Consider the following 16,235-nt stretch of genomic DNA (forward strand, 5'->3'; position numbering starts at 1 on the left):
CACAAAAGTGACGTAGAGGGGGAGACGCGGTTGTCGCCCGTTGCTAACGAGGTATGTAGCGCCCCTGCCGGCGGGGAGGAGACACGTCGGATTAGCCGTGGGCCTAGCCAACGTCATTGTGATACTGTGCACACAAATAACCACGGTGATAAATGATGTTTAAATAACAGCAAGACGAACTGAACAACTGTAGCAGCGCTGCTGGGTCACCACCAATACTACTAGTGCCACTACTACAACTAAATCAGCTACTGCTACCACTAGCTAGCAACTAACTCACTGCAACTGCAAGGATGCTCACATAGATGCTAGGTAATGCTAATGTTTTAATACCAACGGTGAACTGAATGCTAATCATGCTAATGACACAATGTTTCCTCAGGTTAACTAACGCGAGTTCGTTTGCAGAGAAAAGCTAAAAGCGACAATTGATAACCATGTAACCAACTCAAAACGAATAGCCATTATGTTATATATATATTAATTTATTATTGTTAATAATGTTGGCTATTTAGACTTCCTTAGCTCACGTGCTTGTGTGTGTGATTTAGCTAACGGTAACTTGTTACCTGAGCGCGAGGTCATTGCATTAACAAGACTGCCAACATCGAAAATGCGTCTTGTTAAATCATCAAATGAAACAATCAGCTTTCGACTGCTGACGTTAATCATGGGAGCAAATACGCATGTAATCATGAGTACCACCTTTGCGATTCTTATTACGTCGTCAATTTACACTGAACGGGTTAATCAGCTGAGATTATCCCATACAAATGTATTGTCCCTTCAAAAGATGGAGTCTATTCAGTCTCGTTGTTATTAAGCTTAAAAGCAATAATTCACATTGGTGTTTAAACAGGCTTTTCCGCTCACAGCCAGACACCAGAGGCACAGCTGGCTCTATGACATGAGTATTATGAATGTGGATACCATCTGGTTTCACCGCATGATTCCTCGCGGCCACTAGCAGGAATGAGGCAGAGCCAGTCCCCCTCACCTGGCCTGTATGTGTGGGCGTGGCCTGAGGCCTCTCAGGTGTCGAAGCTCTTGAGTCATCTGCCAATCACAACGTGTCTCCTTTTTTCCCTCTTCCCCTTTGTTGCCACTCACATTCTCCCCTATTTTCTTTTTTTTCACAGCCATACCTGCGGTAGAGGAGCAGAGCTGAGGCGGACAGAAGTCTGATCTTGATCCAAAATGGAAAGGGAGCACTAAGAAGAAGGGGGGGGGAAGACCCGAGGTTCAAACTGGGACCTGTGACTCGCATGCGTTGTCATGCGACACCACAGGCTAAAGGGCTGCTCCGCTTAAACAGTGCGGATGTGAGGCTTTTTATGCTGTGGGTGACAGATTCCGGCATGATCAACTGAGTTTGAGGTGTATAGCTGGTTGAATGTGTCTGTGAGAGTACAGCACTTTTAACGGATATTATCGCAGCATAGCACAGCAAAGGGCCTTTCCCACTCACAAGACTTAAAACCTCACCAGCTGGCTGATCATATGATGTTAATGTGAAGACCCTGGAGGGGGTAAGTCATTTTTCACAGTTAGATCCGTGCTTATGAGATTTTTAATTTGTAGTTCTTTTAAGGTTTCTATTATTAGACACACACACATTTTATAAGTCATGTCACCTTTCGCTTTGCTCACTTTGGACTTCCTCTTTTTAATTCATCCTTCCTGAAAATGTCTTTTTCATACTTTTACTTCTCCTTTTAATATTTTGTGAATGATCCTCACAGGCCTGTGCTGCTCTGTGCAAACGCTCCATTCATTGTACACAACTACTGGCGCTCTCTCAACTGCCATTTCATTGTTCAACATCTGGGTAAAAGTAGCCTGATTTTATGAATGCATTTAGAGATCTCTGCAGTCATCTGAGCATTTCTTCTACCATTTGTTTCATCAACAGTGGTGCCAAAGATAGCATCACCCACAGGGGATTAACCAGTTATCATGTTAAACACTACATTTAAAGCAGATTATACGTCAGAGTGGACCACATAAGTTGGAATTTCCGTTTATTAAACTCTTATTCCCACTAATTCAACTTACAGATGACATTCTGTTTTCATTCTTATGTACTGAATCTGTTGCACCCTGACAGGAACTGAGTAGTTAGCACCCACACAGGAAATGTGGTCACTGTCTTTCCCGGATGTTGGTAGCTTGACATGAACAGAGTTATGTAGACAGTTAAGTACAAGTATTGAAAAAAAAAAAAAGGGTTAGTTTTACAGAGCAAGCAAAATTTGTCGTAAGATATTGGGTGTCACGTTGCATCCCCAGAATAATCACATGACGTTTTCTCCTTTTGGCGGCCTTTGCTTATGTTGACGAGTCGCCGTTTAAATTTGAACCCTTTGCTCGGACTCGGGGCGCAGCGTGGCGACACAACGATAAACACTGGCTGCAGGCAGTTAAACTGCTCACCAGAAACATCCCCTCCACCCAACCCTCTCCACCTTTCTAAATCCACACCGTACACCTCTCTCTCTCTCTCTCTCTCTCTCTCTCTCTCTCTCTCTCTCTCTCTCTCTCTCGCACACGCTCACTTGCTCGGCTGATTTACTGCGTCTGTGGTCAGGAAGTACAAACGGGCTTTTGTGACATTTCACTAAAAGTCTTTTGCACTGAACACCTGCAGAGCCGCTGAGAAGTAAAAGACAATTGACAATTGAGGATTGTAGGTTTAAAAAAAAAAAAAAACCTTATCCAGACTGGATTATGTTGACGTAGGAGCGGTGAGTGTTTTTGTGCCATCAGGACAGTAAGCGAGTTTAGGCCAGTTTTGTTTTTGAAAGGAGTCGTGTGTCATTTCAAATGCTCTCCTCAGTAGTTTTCAATGTACTATTTCTCACATGAATAGAAAAAAAAAATGTTGAGCCGAAAGTCAACCCATAAATAATCTGTATTAATAGCCTTTTTGTATCTCAGCAAATCAGATGCTCAGTCAGATGTTCATCCCGGAGGTTACCAACCCAAGAAGAATCGGTTCATCAGAATCATTTTGAATGAGTTGTGACAGGATCTTACGAATGGGAGCGTTGTTATCTTCGAACATTAACACTTTGTTCATCTCTCTTGTTACAGATTTCTGGATGGCGCGATTGGCGGCCGCAGCACGCTTTAGGATTTTCCCTTCACGGGACCCCGCAGAATAATCGTTCTTCACGCGGCCCGAGCAGGAGATTTTGTTGCAAGACGGCGCTTACTGCTGCAGCATCTCTCGCCGCCCACCCACGGAAACACCCCCTCCCCCACACCACCTGACCACAGAACTGACTGAGACGCAAGCTAATGGAGGAGGAAAACTTGTGCTCCTCTCCACCGGATGTCACGGTAACGGCCGTTCAGCTGCCCCAACAAGCCCTGTGGACGTCCATCGACCACCGGCGCACCAACGGGGGGGAAGAGGCCATTGTGTGCGGCGCCATAGAGGTACAGATCGACTGGGCACATGAGGCGGATCAACTCTCCCTGGAGGCAGGACCGGGGACCCCCGAGGAGCCAGGACCAGGGACCGCTGAGGAGGCGGGACTAGAGACCCCTGAAGAGGCGGGTCCAGACACCCCTGAGGAGGCGGGACTAGAGACCCCCAAAGAGGCAGGACTAGAGACCCCTGAGGAGGCGGGTCCAGACACCCCTGAGGAGGCGGGACTAGAGACCCCCAAAGAGGCAGGACTAGAGACCCCTGAGGAGGTGGGACTAGAGACCCCTGAGGAGGCGGGACTAGAGACCCCTGAAGAGGGGGGACTAGAGGCACCTGAGGAGGCGGGACTAGAGACCCCTGAGGAGTTGGGACTAGAGACCCCCGAGCATGCGGGACTAGAGACCCCTGAGGAGGCGGGACTAGAGACCCCTGAAGAGGCGGGACTAGAGACCCCTGAGGAGGTGGGACTAGAGACCCCTGAGGAGGGGGGACTAGAGGCCCCTGAGAAGGCAGGACTAGAGACCCCTGAGGAGGCGGGTCCAGACAGCCCTGAGGAGGCGGGACTAGAGACCCCCAAAGAGGCAGGACTAGAGACTCCTGAGGAGGTGGGACTAGAGACCCCTGAGGATGCGGGACTAGAGACCCCTGAGGAGGCGGGACTAGAGACCCCCGAGGATGCGGGACTAGAGACCCCTGAGGAGTTGGGACTAGAGACCCCCGAGGAGGCGGGACTAGAGACCCCTGAGGAGGCGGGACTAGAGACCCCCGAGGATGCGGGACTAGAGACCCCTGAGGAGTTGGGACTAGAGACCCCCGAGGAGGCGGGACTAGAGACCCCTGAAGAGGCAGCGCAGTGGGAGCAGACCGTATGGCAGTTAACCTGCACCGGTGCTCCGCTGTCCTTTGCAACAGTGCGATGGGACGTGCCCGACCCCTCTGCAGCGACACCTTCGCTCGTGACTGACATCGGCTCGGCCAATGGGCCGATCCCGGGAGGCGTGACGAGTCTAGACCGCACTTCCCCGTCGCCTCAGCGCTCTCAGGGCGTTAACGCTGATCTGTTCATACGGCAGGGCAGAGGGGAAGACGATGGGTTTGATTATCTGGCTCTCGACTCAAATCCAGAGCTCACAGGAAACGCCTCAGAGGTATGTACTGTGTGGGAGGAAAAAGTGAGGTGGGATGTTTTCATTCTGTCATTATTCTAGAGCGATCTGCGCACATTCACACCTTAACATTTCCTGTCGTTAATCCGTTCGCCGAGCGCCCACTTGACCTCGGCCTTTGGGGGTCGAGCAGCAGTTGGCAGGAGCAGAGAGTCAATTGTCGGTCGGATGAGAATCACGAGCTTTCTCGCACAATGTTTGTGATCAATCGCCTGTGTTGCAATTTCCAGCCGTGTGGCACTGCAGATGTGCAAGAGCCGCCGACACAGGAAAGGGAGGACCCCACACACAAACTGATAGAAAGTAATAACGGTACGTGTCACTCTTAGGGAGGCGACTTCAGTAAGTTGTTCAATAGAAAATGTTTTTCCGTTATGAATCCTGAATCGTTTGTTTCTCGTTTCTTATTAGAGAATAGTCCAAAAACTGTGATGTTTACTTTCTCGTCTGAAAATCATCCAGGCGTTCCACTGAGGGCCGTCTTGGAAGAAGAGGAGGTGCCCTCGGCAAACTCGCGTCCTGTAACTGTGAACTCACTCCACCTTCTTGACGTGACCGCTGTGTCACAAGGTGAAGCGGACAGTTTTGTAGATTTAAAACCACAAGAGGAACCGGGGCAGCCCTGCTGCGTTCTGCTGACCGGGCCGAGCGACTCGGAGGAAGAGCAAACTTCAGCGCGTGGTGTCGAGGACGAGGGAGAAGAGCAGGAGCGGATAAACGTGTCCTGTACTGAAGAAAGTAAAGAGGCAAAGTTCGCCATTTGTCTGAGTTATGTGTGAGTATCTTAGCTTAAGAAAGGGGAACAGGAAGTATGTGTCACCAGTGAAGCGCTGCGGGCTGCTAATCATGTCGCAGCATTACGTGCTCCATTAACGGCTATATCTATATCTCGTCCGTCCCTTGTAGGGAGTTTTCTGGGGAGTTGTCACAAACCGAGGATGCCAGAGAAACCGTAAACTCGGATAAGCCGACTGACAGACCGGACATCGGGTCACATGAAGAGCCCGGAATGTGCGTGGAGGTAGATCGGAAGGCAGACCCTGAACGGTCAGAGGCCGCGGACGGCGTCGAAGAGTCGTCGGCTCGGGCGGCCGGCCACAGCGATAGGAGAGAGAACTCCCCGGAGGCGACAGCGCTCATCGAAGGATCGGAGGAGGGGGAGACGACGTTGCGGCGCGCAGAGCTCCCGCCGCAGGCTCGACAAGGCGCGTCCGAGCGGCTTGAGATGGCCGAGGAGCCGAAGACAGGCGAGTCGCAAGCGACGCAGCACCTGTCCGCCGAGCCCGGGGTCGCGCGGGAGGCCGCAGACGAAGCGGGAGGCGGCGAGGAAGGCTCCGCGCAGCCTGTCGCCGCAAGAGAGGAGCGAGCTGAGCCCCCCGAGGGGGCGGCGCCTCTTATGAACGGAGACGCGGTGAACGGAGAGATGGCGCGCCGCCTCGCCGAGCGGCTGCGCGGGCTGGACGGGATCCAACGCGCGGACGTGGTGAAGCACTTGGACAAAGAGTAAGCGCGTGGTGTTTCTTTTGTGTTATCTTTTTTTTTATAGATTAGATTAGATTCAACTTTATTGTCATTGCACAAGGTACAAGTACTGAGGCAACGAAATGCAGTTTAACATCCGACCAGTGACGAGTGAAAAATAACAAAAAGTGCAGATTATGTGCATATGTAAAGTGTAATAAGTGAATAAATAGATATGTACAGTAATAAATAGTTGCGCAATATGAACAGTAAGAAATGGATATACAATAACAGTGCAAATGTTCAGTGGCTGGAGGAAGGTGTGTGGCAGTCAAGCCAGGGTGGAGGGGGGAAGTACAGTCACTGAGGGAGATGTGTGTGTGTGTGGGGGCGGGGGGCAGAGTTCAGAGTTCAGGGGGGGCAGAGTTCAGTAGAATGACAGCCGCAGGGATGAAGCTGTTCCTGAACCTGCTGGTCCGGGAACGGAGCACCCTGTAGCGCCTCCCAGAGGGGAGGAGGGCAAACAGTCTGTGGCCGGGTGAGAGCTGTCCTTTTCGATGCTGCGTGCCCTGCGCAGACATCTCTTGCTCTGGACAGCCTCAATGGTGGGGAGGGAGGAACCCGTGATGCGTTGGGCAGTTTTCACCACCCTCTGCAGTGACAGAGCAGCTGCCGTACCATACTGAGATGCAGTTTGTAAGGATGCTCTCTATGGTACAGCGGTAGAAATTCTCTAGAATCTGAGGAGACAGATGGGCCTTCTTCAGTCTCCTCAGGAAGAAGAGACGCTGGTGTGCTTTCTTTACCAGGGATGAGATGTTGAGGGTCCAAGAGAGGTCCTTAGAGATGTGGACACCCAGGAACTTGAAGCTGGCTCAACCTCCGTCCCGTTGATATGGATGGGGATGTGTGTGCCAGTTTTCTTCCTGAAGTCCACAATTAGCTCTTTGGTCTTCTTGGTGTTGAGGGCCAGGTTGTTGTCGGCGCACCACACCGCCAGGTGCTGGGCCTCCTCTCTGTAGGCCGACTCATCGTTGTCACTGATGAGGCCAATCACCGTTGTGTCGTCTGCAAACTTGACAATGGTATTAGAACCGTGTACAGGTGTGCAGTCATAGGTGAAGAGGGAGTAGAGGAGAGGACTTAGCACACAGCCCTGTGGCACGCCGGTGTTCAGCATGAGGGTTGAGGAGGTGTGGTTCTCTACCCTAACAGACTGGGGTCCATATTATCTTCAGATTTAACTCAAATATAATCCTTTTCCTGGCGGTCGGTCCCGTAGAAATAAATGTGTGTGTGTGTGTGTGTGTGTGTGTGTGTTAGTCGTCCTCCTCTTCCTGCAGTTTAGATTAAATGCCGCCATTAATCGACGCTGTAATATTGTATTGACGTGAAGACACTTTATTTGTATTTTGACCTGAAAAAACCCCACATTCACTTAAAAAAGACAAATAATACAATACAAACAATAATACAAAATGTTTCTTTTTCTGTTTAGCAATGATTTCAGTCGAGCCGTCGGGGAGGAATACCTGAAACTATTTGACTTCACTGGGCAAACTCTGGATCACGGCCTGAGGTGAGACCTACAGAGAGCGTGTTATCTGACCGACCGACCTCCACTGGTGTGAATTTAAATGCACGTGTCTTTTCTCTCCCTCCCAGGTCTTTTCTGAAAGTGGTGGTCCTGATAGGAGAGACCCAGGAGAGAGAGCGCGTGCTGCAGCATTTCGCCTGCCGCTTCCATCACTGCAACCCCGACTCCTTCACCTCCTCAGGTGAGCTTCAGTGACTTTTTCGTTTGTCTTCTCAAAGCCGCGGCGGCGAGCGCTCACATGTGACACATGTGTCCATTTTCTTAAATATACACATCTATATATATTTTTACATCCCCAGAGTCTGTGTTGGCCCTGACGTGTGCTCTGATGCTTCTCAACACGGACTTGCACGGACAGGTGGGAAAACACGTATGACGCGGTTGCATCTTTAGATGCTCTCTGTGAGGCGTTGACTCAACCGCTCGTTTGCTCTGTTTCTAAACAGAACGTGGGGAAATCAATGTCCTCTGCTAAATTTGTGTCCAACCTTGACGGGATGAACGAAGGAGAAAACTTCAGCAAGGATCTCTTGAAGGTAATCCTGTCACTGATCCCCCCACCTCGCCCCCCCCCAAAAAAAAAATCGCAACTTCACCTTCTCATCTCCTTCCACGTCCGCAGAGTCTCTACAACTCCATCAAGAGTGAGCCGCTGCAGTGGGCTGTGTGAGTCACACGCCGCCGCCCGTCCTTCATTCTCCGTGCGCGCGCGAGGTCACACTTAGTAAGAGTCTGTCTCTCTGCGCGTTACAGGGACGAGGAGGAGCTGAAGAGCTCCGTGCTGGTGGACGAGGACGCGGCGGAGGACGCGCCGCTGCGCTCCAAGTCCAACCCCTTCCAGGACGTCCCGCATGACAAAACGGCTTCGGTGGTGAAACAGGGGTTCCTGCAGAGAAAGCTGCACGCCGACATCGACGGCAAACGCAGTGAGTGGCGCCCAAACGGAAGTCGTGCTTCAAGGGCACAATCTGTGATCCAGGCTAATGCTTAGTAGTTAAAGCAACAATGAGATTGCACACTATTATAACTATTGCTTTATAGGAGCTCCGGCTCTTTGTAATCTGATGAAACATCCGCTCATTTCTGTTCATGCTCTCACTTCCCTTTATGTGCATACTCACAAATCCTCACACACCTGCGGCATGCTTCTGCGCGGCAGCTCCGTGGGGAAAGCGAGGCTGGAAGACGTTCTATGGAGTGGTGAGGGGAATGGTCCTCTACTTACAGAAGGTCAGTAACTCGTCCCATGAGATTCTCAATAGCCCGCTGTGTCATTATGAGCTCCTCGCACGGCGTGGATAACCCAGTGTGCTCGCGTGCGTCAGGATGACTACAGGAGGGACCAGCCGATCGACGAGGAGGTGGTGAGCCTGCACCACTCTCTGGCCGAGCAGGCGGCCGACTACACCAAGAAGCCCCACGTCTTCCGTCTGCAGACAGCCGACTGGAGGGTTCTGCTCTTCCAGGCCTCGTAAGTCCCACGGCCGTCCGTGTATGTGTGTGTTTGTGTGTGTCTGTGTGTGGACGGGGTTAAAAAAACAGCCCGTGCCCCTCAGATCCAAACTGGAGATGCATTCGTGGATCAGCCGCATCAACCTGGTCTCGGCCCTCCACTCGTCGCCTCCGTTCCCCGCCGCCGTCGGCTCCCAGAGGAGATTCTGCAGACCCATCCTCCCCTCGTCGCAGTCTGGCCACACTCCCGTAAGCGCCGATACCTCTGCTGTTCATAGTTGCAAGTAACTTTGTGTACCAGGTTCAATTCTTGGGAATTATTTTTGCATGCGAGCCCTACTATGACTTTTTAGATACAGGCCAATCCGCACTTTATTGCTTTCATTTTCCATTTTAAAACAGTGCCGTTGATCAGCGGCTGTTCTGCTGCGTGTTATAAACGCATGGTATGCATCTCTTATATAGCAACATTAGCCTCCATGAGCTACTAGTCATAAGAAACCATAGAGGTCTGTGTGTACAGAGATGAGCAATGGTGCATTTTCATTGTTCTATTGAATTTGACTTGATTCACAGTATTTACCACAAGATTTGTAATAATAACATTTGAAATAATAAACACCTGTAGTGTAAACATCTGGAATAGCTTCAGTAGTTTGGGTAAGCCAGGTTTCACACCTTCCACCCATTCTTTCCGCTGTGTCTCCTAATCAGGATGTTCTTATGGTATCTTTGCGTATCTGGTGTGCTCCCCCTTCTCCCCGCGCAGGAACGTCAGCTGCAGTCTTATGCGGGAACGCTGAAGTCCTTCAAAGACGACTTGTCGTACCTGCAGGAAAACCTGCCAGAGGGCAAAAGAGCCAAAGCCAAGGAGCTGGAGGAGCATCGCGTCAGAGCCGAGTACCTGCACCACGAGGTAACGGGCGCGCCGGGAGTGAACGTGTGCGTTCCGGTGTTGAGGAACTCCCCTTTGAATGATCCTGTGTTCCGTTAAAACCCCGCAGATGTGCCGTTATGAGATCTACATCCAGGGGCTGGAGGCGTGGAGGAGCGTGACCAAGGCGGTCGGCAGCGCGCCGAGCGTCGCGGACCTGAACCGGTTCGACAAAGCTGTGTGCGCGTTCTCCCCGGAGGAGGAGGAGGAGGAAGATGAAGGCAGGCTGAAAAAGTCCCACTCCAGCCCGTCTCTGGAACTGGAGATTGCTCCCCCCGCGTTGATCAAAGTGAGACGCAACATCTCGGAGAGACGGACTTATCGCAAGACCATCATTCCCCGGTGGAATAAAGAGGTCTGAACGGGCGACGAGTCGTGGAAGGAAAGACACACTTGTGAGGCCTCCGCATGTAACGAACGCTCTGTCAGCATTTTTTTATCCCGTGCACTTTTTCAAAAAAGATTAATAATAAACCTCAGGAAAATCCCAAACCACTCTCTCAGGAAAGGAAACGGGAACCTGAGCAGCAAAATGCCTCGAGCTAATTTATTTAGTTTACTTGTGTTAACTTCGGTCAGTAGCAGCACTCAACGTTGTACAAATTTGCTTAAGTTGTTCTTTTTTTACTTGCAGAATTGTCCCCTTTTTATAATGTCTACCACTAGAGGGATCTGTAGTACAGCTCAACTGTGAGCGCCGGGGACCAGGTTGCTTTTAAAAACATAAGGAAGAAAGCCCAATTGCACTTTTAATTGTTTTCAATATTAAGTTGTTGACATTGTTACATGTTTCAAATGAAGGTTTTTTTTTCTCCGAAATGTCATGTATTATGTTCTCTTTGGGGAAAAATAAAATGTTACTTGTGTTAAACTGTTGCGACGTTTAAGGTTTGAGGGACTGTAATTCTGTTCAAATTAGAATACTTTATACTTGTAGTTCAAACATATTTCCCTCCTAAACGGGATGTAACACTAACATATGCAGCAATGTGTAACCTTTTCAACCTTGCAGTAATTTTTCACAAAAGGAATCTGCTTAGTTCCTAATATTCAAATTCTCTAAACTGGTTTTGGTGTGTTTCTGTGTCACATTCAATTCGTTCAAAGGGGAGTTCCTCCACACTAGAGCGCACACAAGGACGACTCCCGGCGGTTGGTTTTAAACATTTTGAGAAAATGTGCTTGTGTGCTCTGAGTTTAAAGGACTTCAGATACAATATGAATCACGAGGCCTCAATTTGAGTCGCAGACGGATGAAACCAATATTAACTGTAATGTTACTTTCATCAAATACTGCAGGTGTAAATTTTCTCATTCCATCACCTCAAATGCAAAAAACACAGAAGATTGAGCAGAGCTGGAAGTGTGTGTGTGTGTGTGTGTGTGTGTGTGTGTAATGGCTCTTACTGGCACGGGCCCCATTTTGTTCTCTTTCAGCCTGACATGTTGAGCAGCAGTCGACCTGGGGTGGTCAACAATAAGAGCAGGATGTCTGGAATTAAGCCCCTGCTCCCCCCCCCCCCCACACACACACACACACACACACACAGGAATGTGATGTGACAATAGGAAACGGCATGAAGAACACAGACAATACAGACGGGGACTGTTTGGGTGTCCGAGCTGGATCAAGGCCCCGGACGAGCGGACGTTTCATTGAAGCCGAAGCTCCTTGTTGACAATTATTTCAGCCTTTTCCACCCTGGACCGACAGGTGTGTAACTGACGGTCCAGGGCGTGTAAATGATGTGTGGTGCTTAGTTAACGTGATAAAGCTCAACCTCTTGTCCCATGAAAGGAAGCCGCCTCCATTCACTCACAGGAATAACAACAACTCATTAAGATAAAGTCAGATTCGGGAGATCAGGGCGACGGATGGGCCACGTGAGTGACAGGGCCTCGGGGTGTGGGGGGTGTGGGGGGTGGGGGGGGGGGGAGCATCGCGGACACCTCGAGAAGTAGCGGGAGGCGGCGACCACGACGCCGCAAGGGCGACGCCATCTTGGCTAACCCAAATGCTCTCGGGCCCGTGACGAAGAAAAAAAGAAACGTTACAGCGAGTGGCACCGAAATGTTTAATAAATCGCGGACACACAGTCCGCGCCGGAAGGTCGCTCGATGCGTGCCGGCGCCTCTCGACCACTAGAAGCCCCCCTCTCACGTGGCCCGTGGACCGTGACTTGGGGCGGGCGCGGCGGTGGCGGTGGCGGCGGTGGTGGCCTTGTTTTTGGAGTGCCGTCCCTCTCCTCCTCCTCCTCTGACAACAATAATGAGCGGCTGCAGCAGCGGGAGCCTGCGTTAGCCGCTGGGTTCAGAGGGCACCCATCCCGAGGAATTGGCCTGTTTTTTTGTTCCATCTGCGCCACTCCATTCTCCAGCTTTGTGGGACTCAGTCAGGCCTGGGTGGGTAATTAAAAAGGCAAGAGCTCAAGTTGTGATCATTAGGGGGGGGGACTTGTCCAGCATGGGCACTTAAGGTCACCCTCTTTCCCCGTTTCCCTCCTCGCCATCGCACACATCCTCGATGGCTCAGAGAGGCTCTGTGAACATGCAAACATAAACTGTGCTGTAAACACTCCCATTCTTCGCTGGGATTCCTTTTTCTTTTTTTAATCTGCCCTCGACGCTCCTCCTGACGCACATTCTCCATCTGCCGCAGACGCCTCGCACGCTCTACTTGTCACTCCTGATCTCTTATCTGCCCCAACACTTGATCTGTCCCGCTCCACGCTGCTAGAACTTGTTTTTTTTGTTCCCACTCTTGGTGTCCCGCCATCCGTCCGTCCGTCCGTCCTTCCCTCTCCACTCTCCTCGCCGAGAGCCCTCGTAGCCCCTCTGCGCTTTCAACTAGGGTTCTATTCGCCTCTCTCCCTCAGACGTGAAGCAATATCTCTGTGTTTACCCCTCCGAGCTTCCACTTGCCCCCATCAGTACTGCTTCTCCCATGGCCGGACATTTTGCCCCAAACACGAATCATCCTCTGCATTTCATCAGAGCCAACCCTCCGTGCCTCTTCGGCTCACGCTGGCTCTTTGCAGCAAAAGGAGCCTCTCATCGAGAGAGTAAAGGCAAGTGCCTTGCTTAAGGGCATTGAAACGCATGACCTCTTTTTGCCCTCTCTTCTTCTTCGGCACACACACACTCACAGTCTCTGGCCTCTGAGGACACTCCTCGGGCACAGCGTCAGCGGCTTTTAAGACGCAGGACAAACACGCCGCTCCATAGGTCAATGCAGCGTGCGGAGCGGAGCGAGAACGAAGTTATCTCCTCCATCTTATCTCGTTTTATCTTCTCAGCGCCAAGCGGGGAGCAGTTTGAACCTCCATCCACAAGCCGTGTAAAATCGCACCAACGGTTTGGTGAACTTTAGCCTGCGGTTTAATTGATGGATGAAACGGCATCATCGGGACGTGTGTGTGTGTGACGTTGAATGAGCTGTGTGTTTGACTCCCCCCGGCCTCCACAGGTCAGGCCTCTCCCTCGGGGCAGTACCTGATACCTGGCTGATTTTATCCACCTCTGTGTGTGTGTGAATAGTGTTGAATGTGTGTGTGTGTGTGTGTGTGTGTGTGTGTGTGCCTTGAAAGGTGCGTTTTTCTTGATGTCTTCCAGTCAATAGCAGCTTCCTGCCTTCGGGGCCTGTGTGTTGTTTAATAGGCTGGTCGGACACAGGGCACCTGTGTTTCCTGCCTCCGCCTGCCCCCCAAACAGAAACACCCTCTGTTTCGCCACTTTGCTCTGTTTGACTGGCACATTTGTTCCAGGTGCATTATGGTTAAAGGTGGAGGAGATTAGATAGCGCGCTTGAAATCGGAGGAAGTCGTGTCATTTGAAGTCCGCTCAGGTGTTCGGGGGGGGGGGCGGCCCTTCGGCTCTCACGCCGACGTTCGGCTGGTCCAACGCTTTGGTCCCGACTGAAATGTCTCCGCGGCCGTTCGATGGATCGTCGAGACGTTTTGCGCAGACGTTTGTGGTCCCCTGAGGATTCGTCCTTGTGTACTTCTTTAATCTTTGACTTTCCATCTACCACCACGATGAAGTTAAACGTTTCTATTACCCAGTGAGTATCTCTGCAGTGAGTATCCCAGTTTCTACACTCAGTAGCGCCACTGTGAGGAAGTCACTTTTGGTTGTCGTGACAACTGTTCTTGTTCTTGAGGTCGACTTTAGACCTCAGAAACAGTGAAAAGGAGGCGTGTTACCGATACTCAACAACATGGACTTTCCGCTGAGGAAGGTTGCAATTAAATTTGGCAGGTGTTCACATCCGATGATGGATTCTAACATCTTTGATGATCTTCAACCTTTTCTTCAGATCATCAGATAAAAGGTTGCTCACTGGTCTAATCGTTGCACGGACCGGTTGAGGTTGTCAGGTGGTTTGTTTTGGAAAGTTAAGAGAATCTGTCACAGCTCCCATAAATCCGGCGTTTAGAAAGGTGAACTATTCACACCGTTGGTCCTGTTGGGTGTAACCAAAGGAGAACGAGACGCTCGGGTCGGGTCGACACAACAAATTAATCAATCCAGACAAAAGACGATGGTTTGATTAAAAAAAATATATATAACCACCAGGTCAAAACAATCAGAAGAGGCTTCGGCTAAACAATTACCAGACGAGGTGATGGGTTCACTTGCACAGTTCGGGTTTCCTTGAGGGCCACAGAGACGCCTGAACCGGGGGCGGTGCCCGCAGAGCAGCGCCGCCATTCAATGGTTTAAAACAACGGCGTGTTCTGCGGCCCGTTCGGCCCGGACAAATCCTGTCAGCCTACATAATGCTTTATTTGCCAGGTTGAGTCGGTTTGTCCCAGTGTCTCAAACCCAGAGCTAAGTGGAGAACTTTCCAGATGACTGGCGCGGGACAACCCCCGACCCGTCAGCGCGCTGATTGCCACACACTCCTCTGCTGCCTTTTTGGCAGCAATTTCTCCAGGGGCCCCACATTCTGTCTTTGAGTTTGTCCCCGTAATGGTGATGGGACACATGCCTTCTCCTCCATCCCACACACACACACACACACACACACACACACTCACACAGACACAGAGTTAGCATGGCTCTGTGTTAAATGTAGTAAGTCCCCGTCCTGCCAGCTTTGTCTGCCCTCAGCTGTTCCGGCCCGGTGCCTGTATTGTGCTGCCGGGCTCATTACCAGAAGCACTGTGGCCCGAAACCCTCATCGCTAATAGGCCCAGGGAGATACAGAGAGTTATTTCTGCTGTGGCCCCTGCGTTGCACTGGGCTGTTTTGTTTTTCACTCCTCCGGCGGTGCGACTGTTAATGTTTAACGTTTAATCGCTGTTATTTCCCTGGCCGGACATCAGCTGGATGAGGAATTTGAAAATGGGTTTGGCGAAAATGTTTACCTTTGTCCCTGTGAGGCGCAACTTGAAAGCTCCTCTGTATACGTACGAGCCCATATGGATGTGTGTGTGTGTGTGTGTGTGTGTGTGTGTTTCTGCATGCCTGAGCAGGGAACTGAAAAGAATGAAGGAGTGTCCAGTCCGTGGATGGGCTGACCGCGGTGGGGAAGGCCACTTGGACAACAATGGGGTGAAGTGCAGCTAAAGTTTACAGGGTGCGTACAGTAGTGCGGCTGCATGGGAGGGATACAAAGAGAGGGGTGTTAAAGAGGTGAGTCGGGAAGATGGTGAAATGGGAGGAGAGGCCAGGCTTGGAGGGGCAGAGAGAAAGAGAGGCGCATACTGTAAACAGAGAGACATCTGGGCCGATCTCCATCAGCAGACGGATTGCGCTCCGGCCGAACTGATATTGAGGACTTTAAGTGGTTGTCTTAGAAGTCAGACAAAAAACGTCATTCAAGGGTTATGTAATTAGGCTTGAGGGTTTCTTTAATGAGGTATTAGGCCATGAACCGCACAGAAGTTCTTAGGGTGGAGGTTGCAGTGGTCTAATGAGATAAACTGAAAAAAAGAACAAAACCCGACTGGAGCAAGTTCAAGCGCACGTTTGCTCACTGATGGAAATCGTCCCTGCATATGATTTCATTTCAAAATGTACAAAAATAAACTCATAAAAGACAAAACAAGAAAACACCATCTTTGACTTTAAATGGTTAAATAACCTGTTTTATTGGTAACTTTTGCTGTGCTGAGGTATCTGTATTTTTTCTTGTATACGGATGTATTTTATACAACAAAAACTTTGTTTAGTTTTTTCATTTTTTTA

The 16,235-nt window shown here is 50.5% G+C and overlaps 1 protein-coding gene across 2 annotated transcripts; it reads left to right on the forward strand.

The window, feature by feature from the left end:
- Positions 1 to 50: 50 nt before the first annotated feature.
- LOC120831579 (uncharacterized) lies at positions 51 to 10,914 on the forward strand. Of its 2 annotated transcripts, XM_078087769.1 has the most exons (17): positions 51 to 312; positions 1,140 to 1,529; positions 3,094 to 4,581; positions 4,830 to 4,911; positions 5,062 to 5,374; positions 5,506 to 6,102; positions 7,559 to 7,639; positions 7,726 to 7,838; positions 7,957 to 8,015; positions 8,104 to 8,193; positions 8,280 to 8,323; positions 8,411 to 8,583; positions 8,817 to 8,887; positions 8,983 to 9,128; positions 9,214 to 9,358; positions 9,879 to 10,025; positions 10,114 to 10,914. In XM_078087769.1, the coding sequence occupies exons 3-17, from the start codon at positions 3,301 to 3,303 to the stop codon at positions 10,402 to 10,404; spliced, it is 3,633 nt and encodes a 1,210-aa protein (XP_077943895.1). In that variant the 5' UTR covers positions 51 to 312; positions 1,140 to 1,529; positions 3,094 to 3,300; the 3' UTR covers positions 10,405 to 10,914. The 2 variants fall into 2 exon arrangements, with proteins under 2 accessions (XP_077943895.1, XP_040053039.1); XM_040197105.2 differs by lacking the exons at positions 51 to 312; positions 1,140 to 1,529 and adding an exon at positions 2,603 to 2,744.
- Positions 10,915 to 16,235: the final 5,321 nt, after the last annotated feature.

Source organism: Gasterosteus aculeatus, chromosome 14 (genome assembly GCF_964276395.1).
Source record: "Gasterosteus aculeatus chromosome 14, fGasAcu3.hap1.1, whole genome shotgun sequence".
NCBI classification, from domain to species: Eukaryota; Metazoa; Chordata; class Actinopteri; order Perciformes; family Gasterosteidae; genus Gasterosteus; species Gasterosteus aculeatus.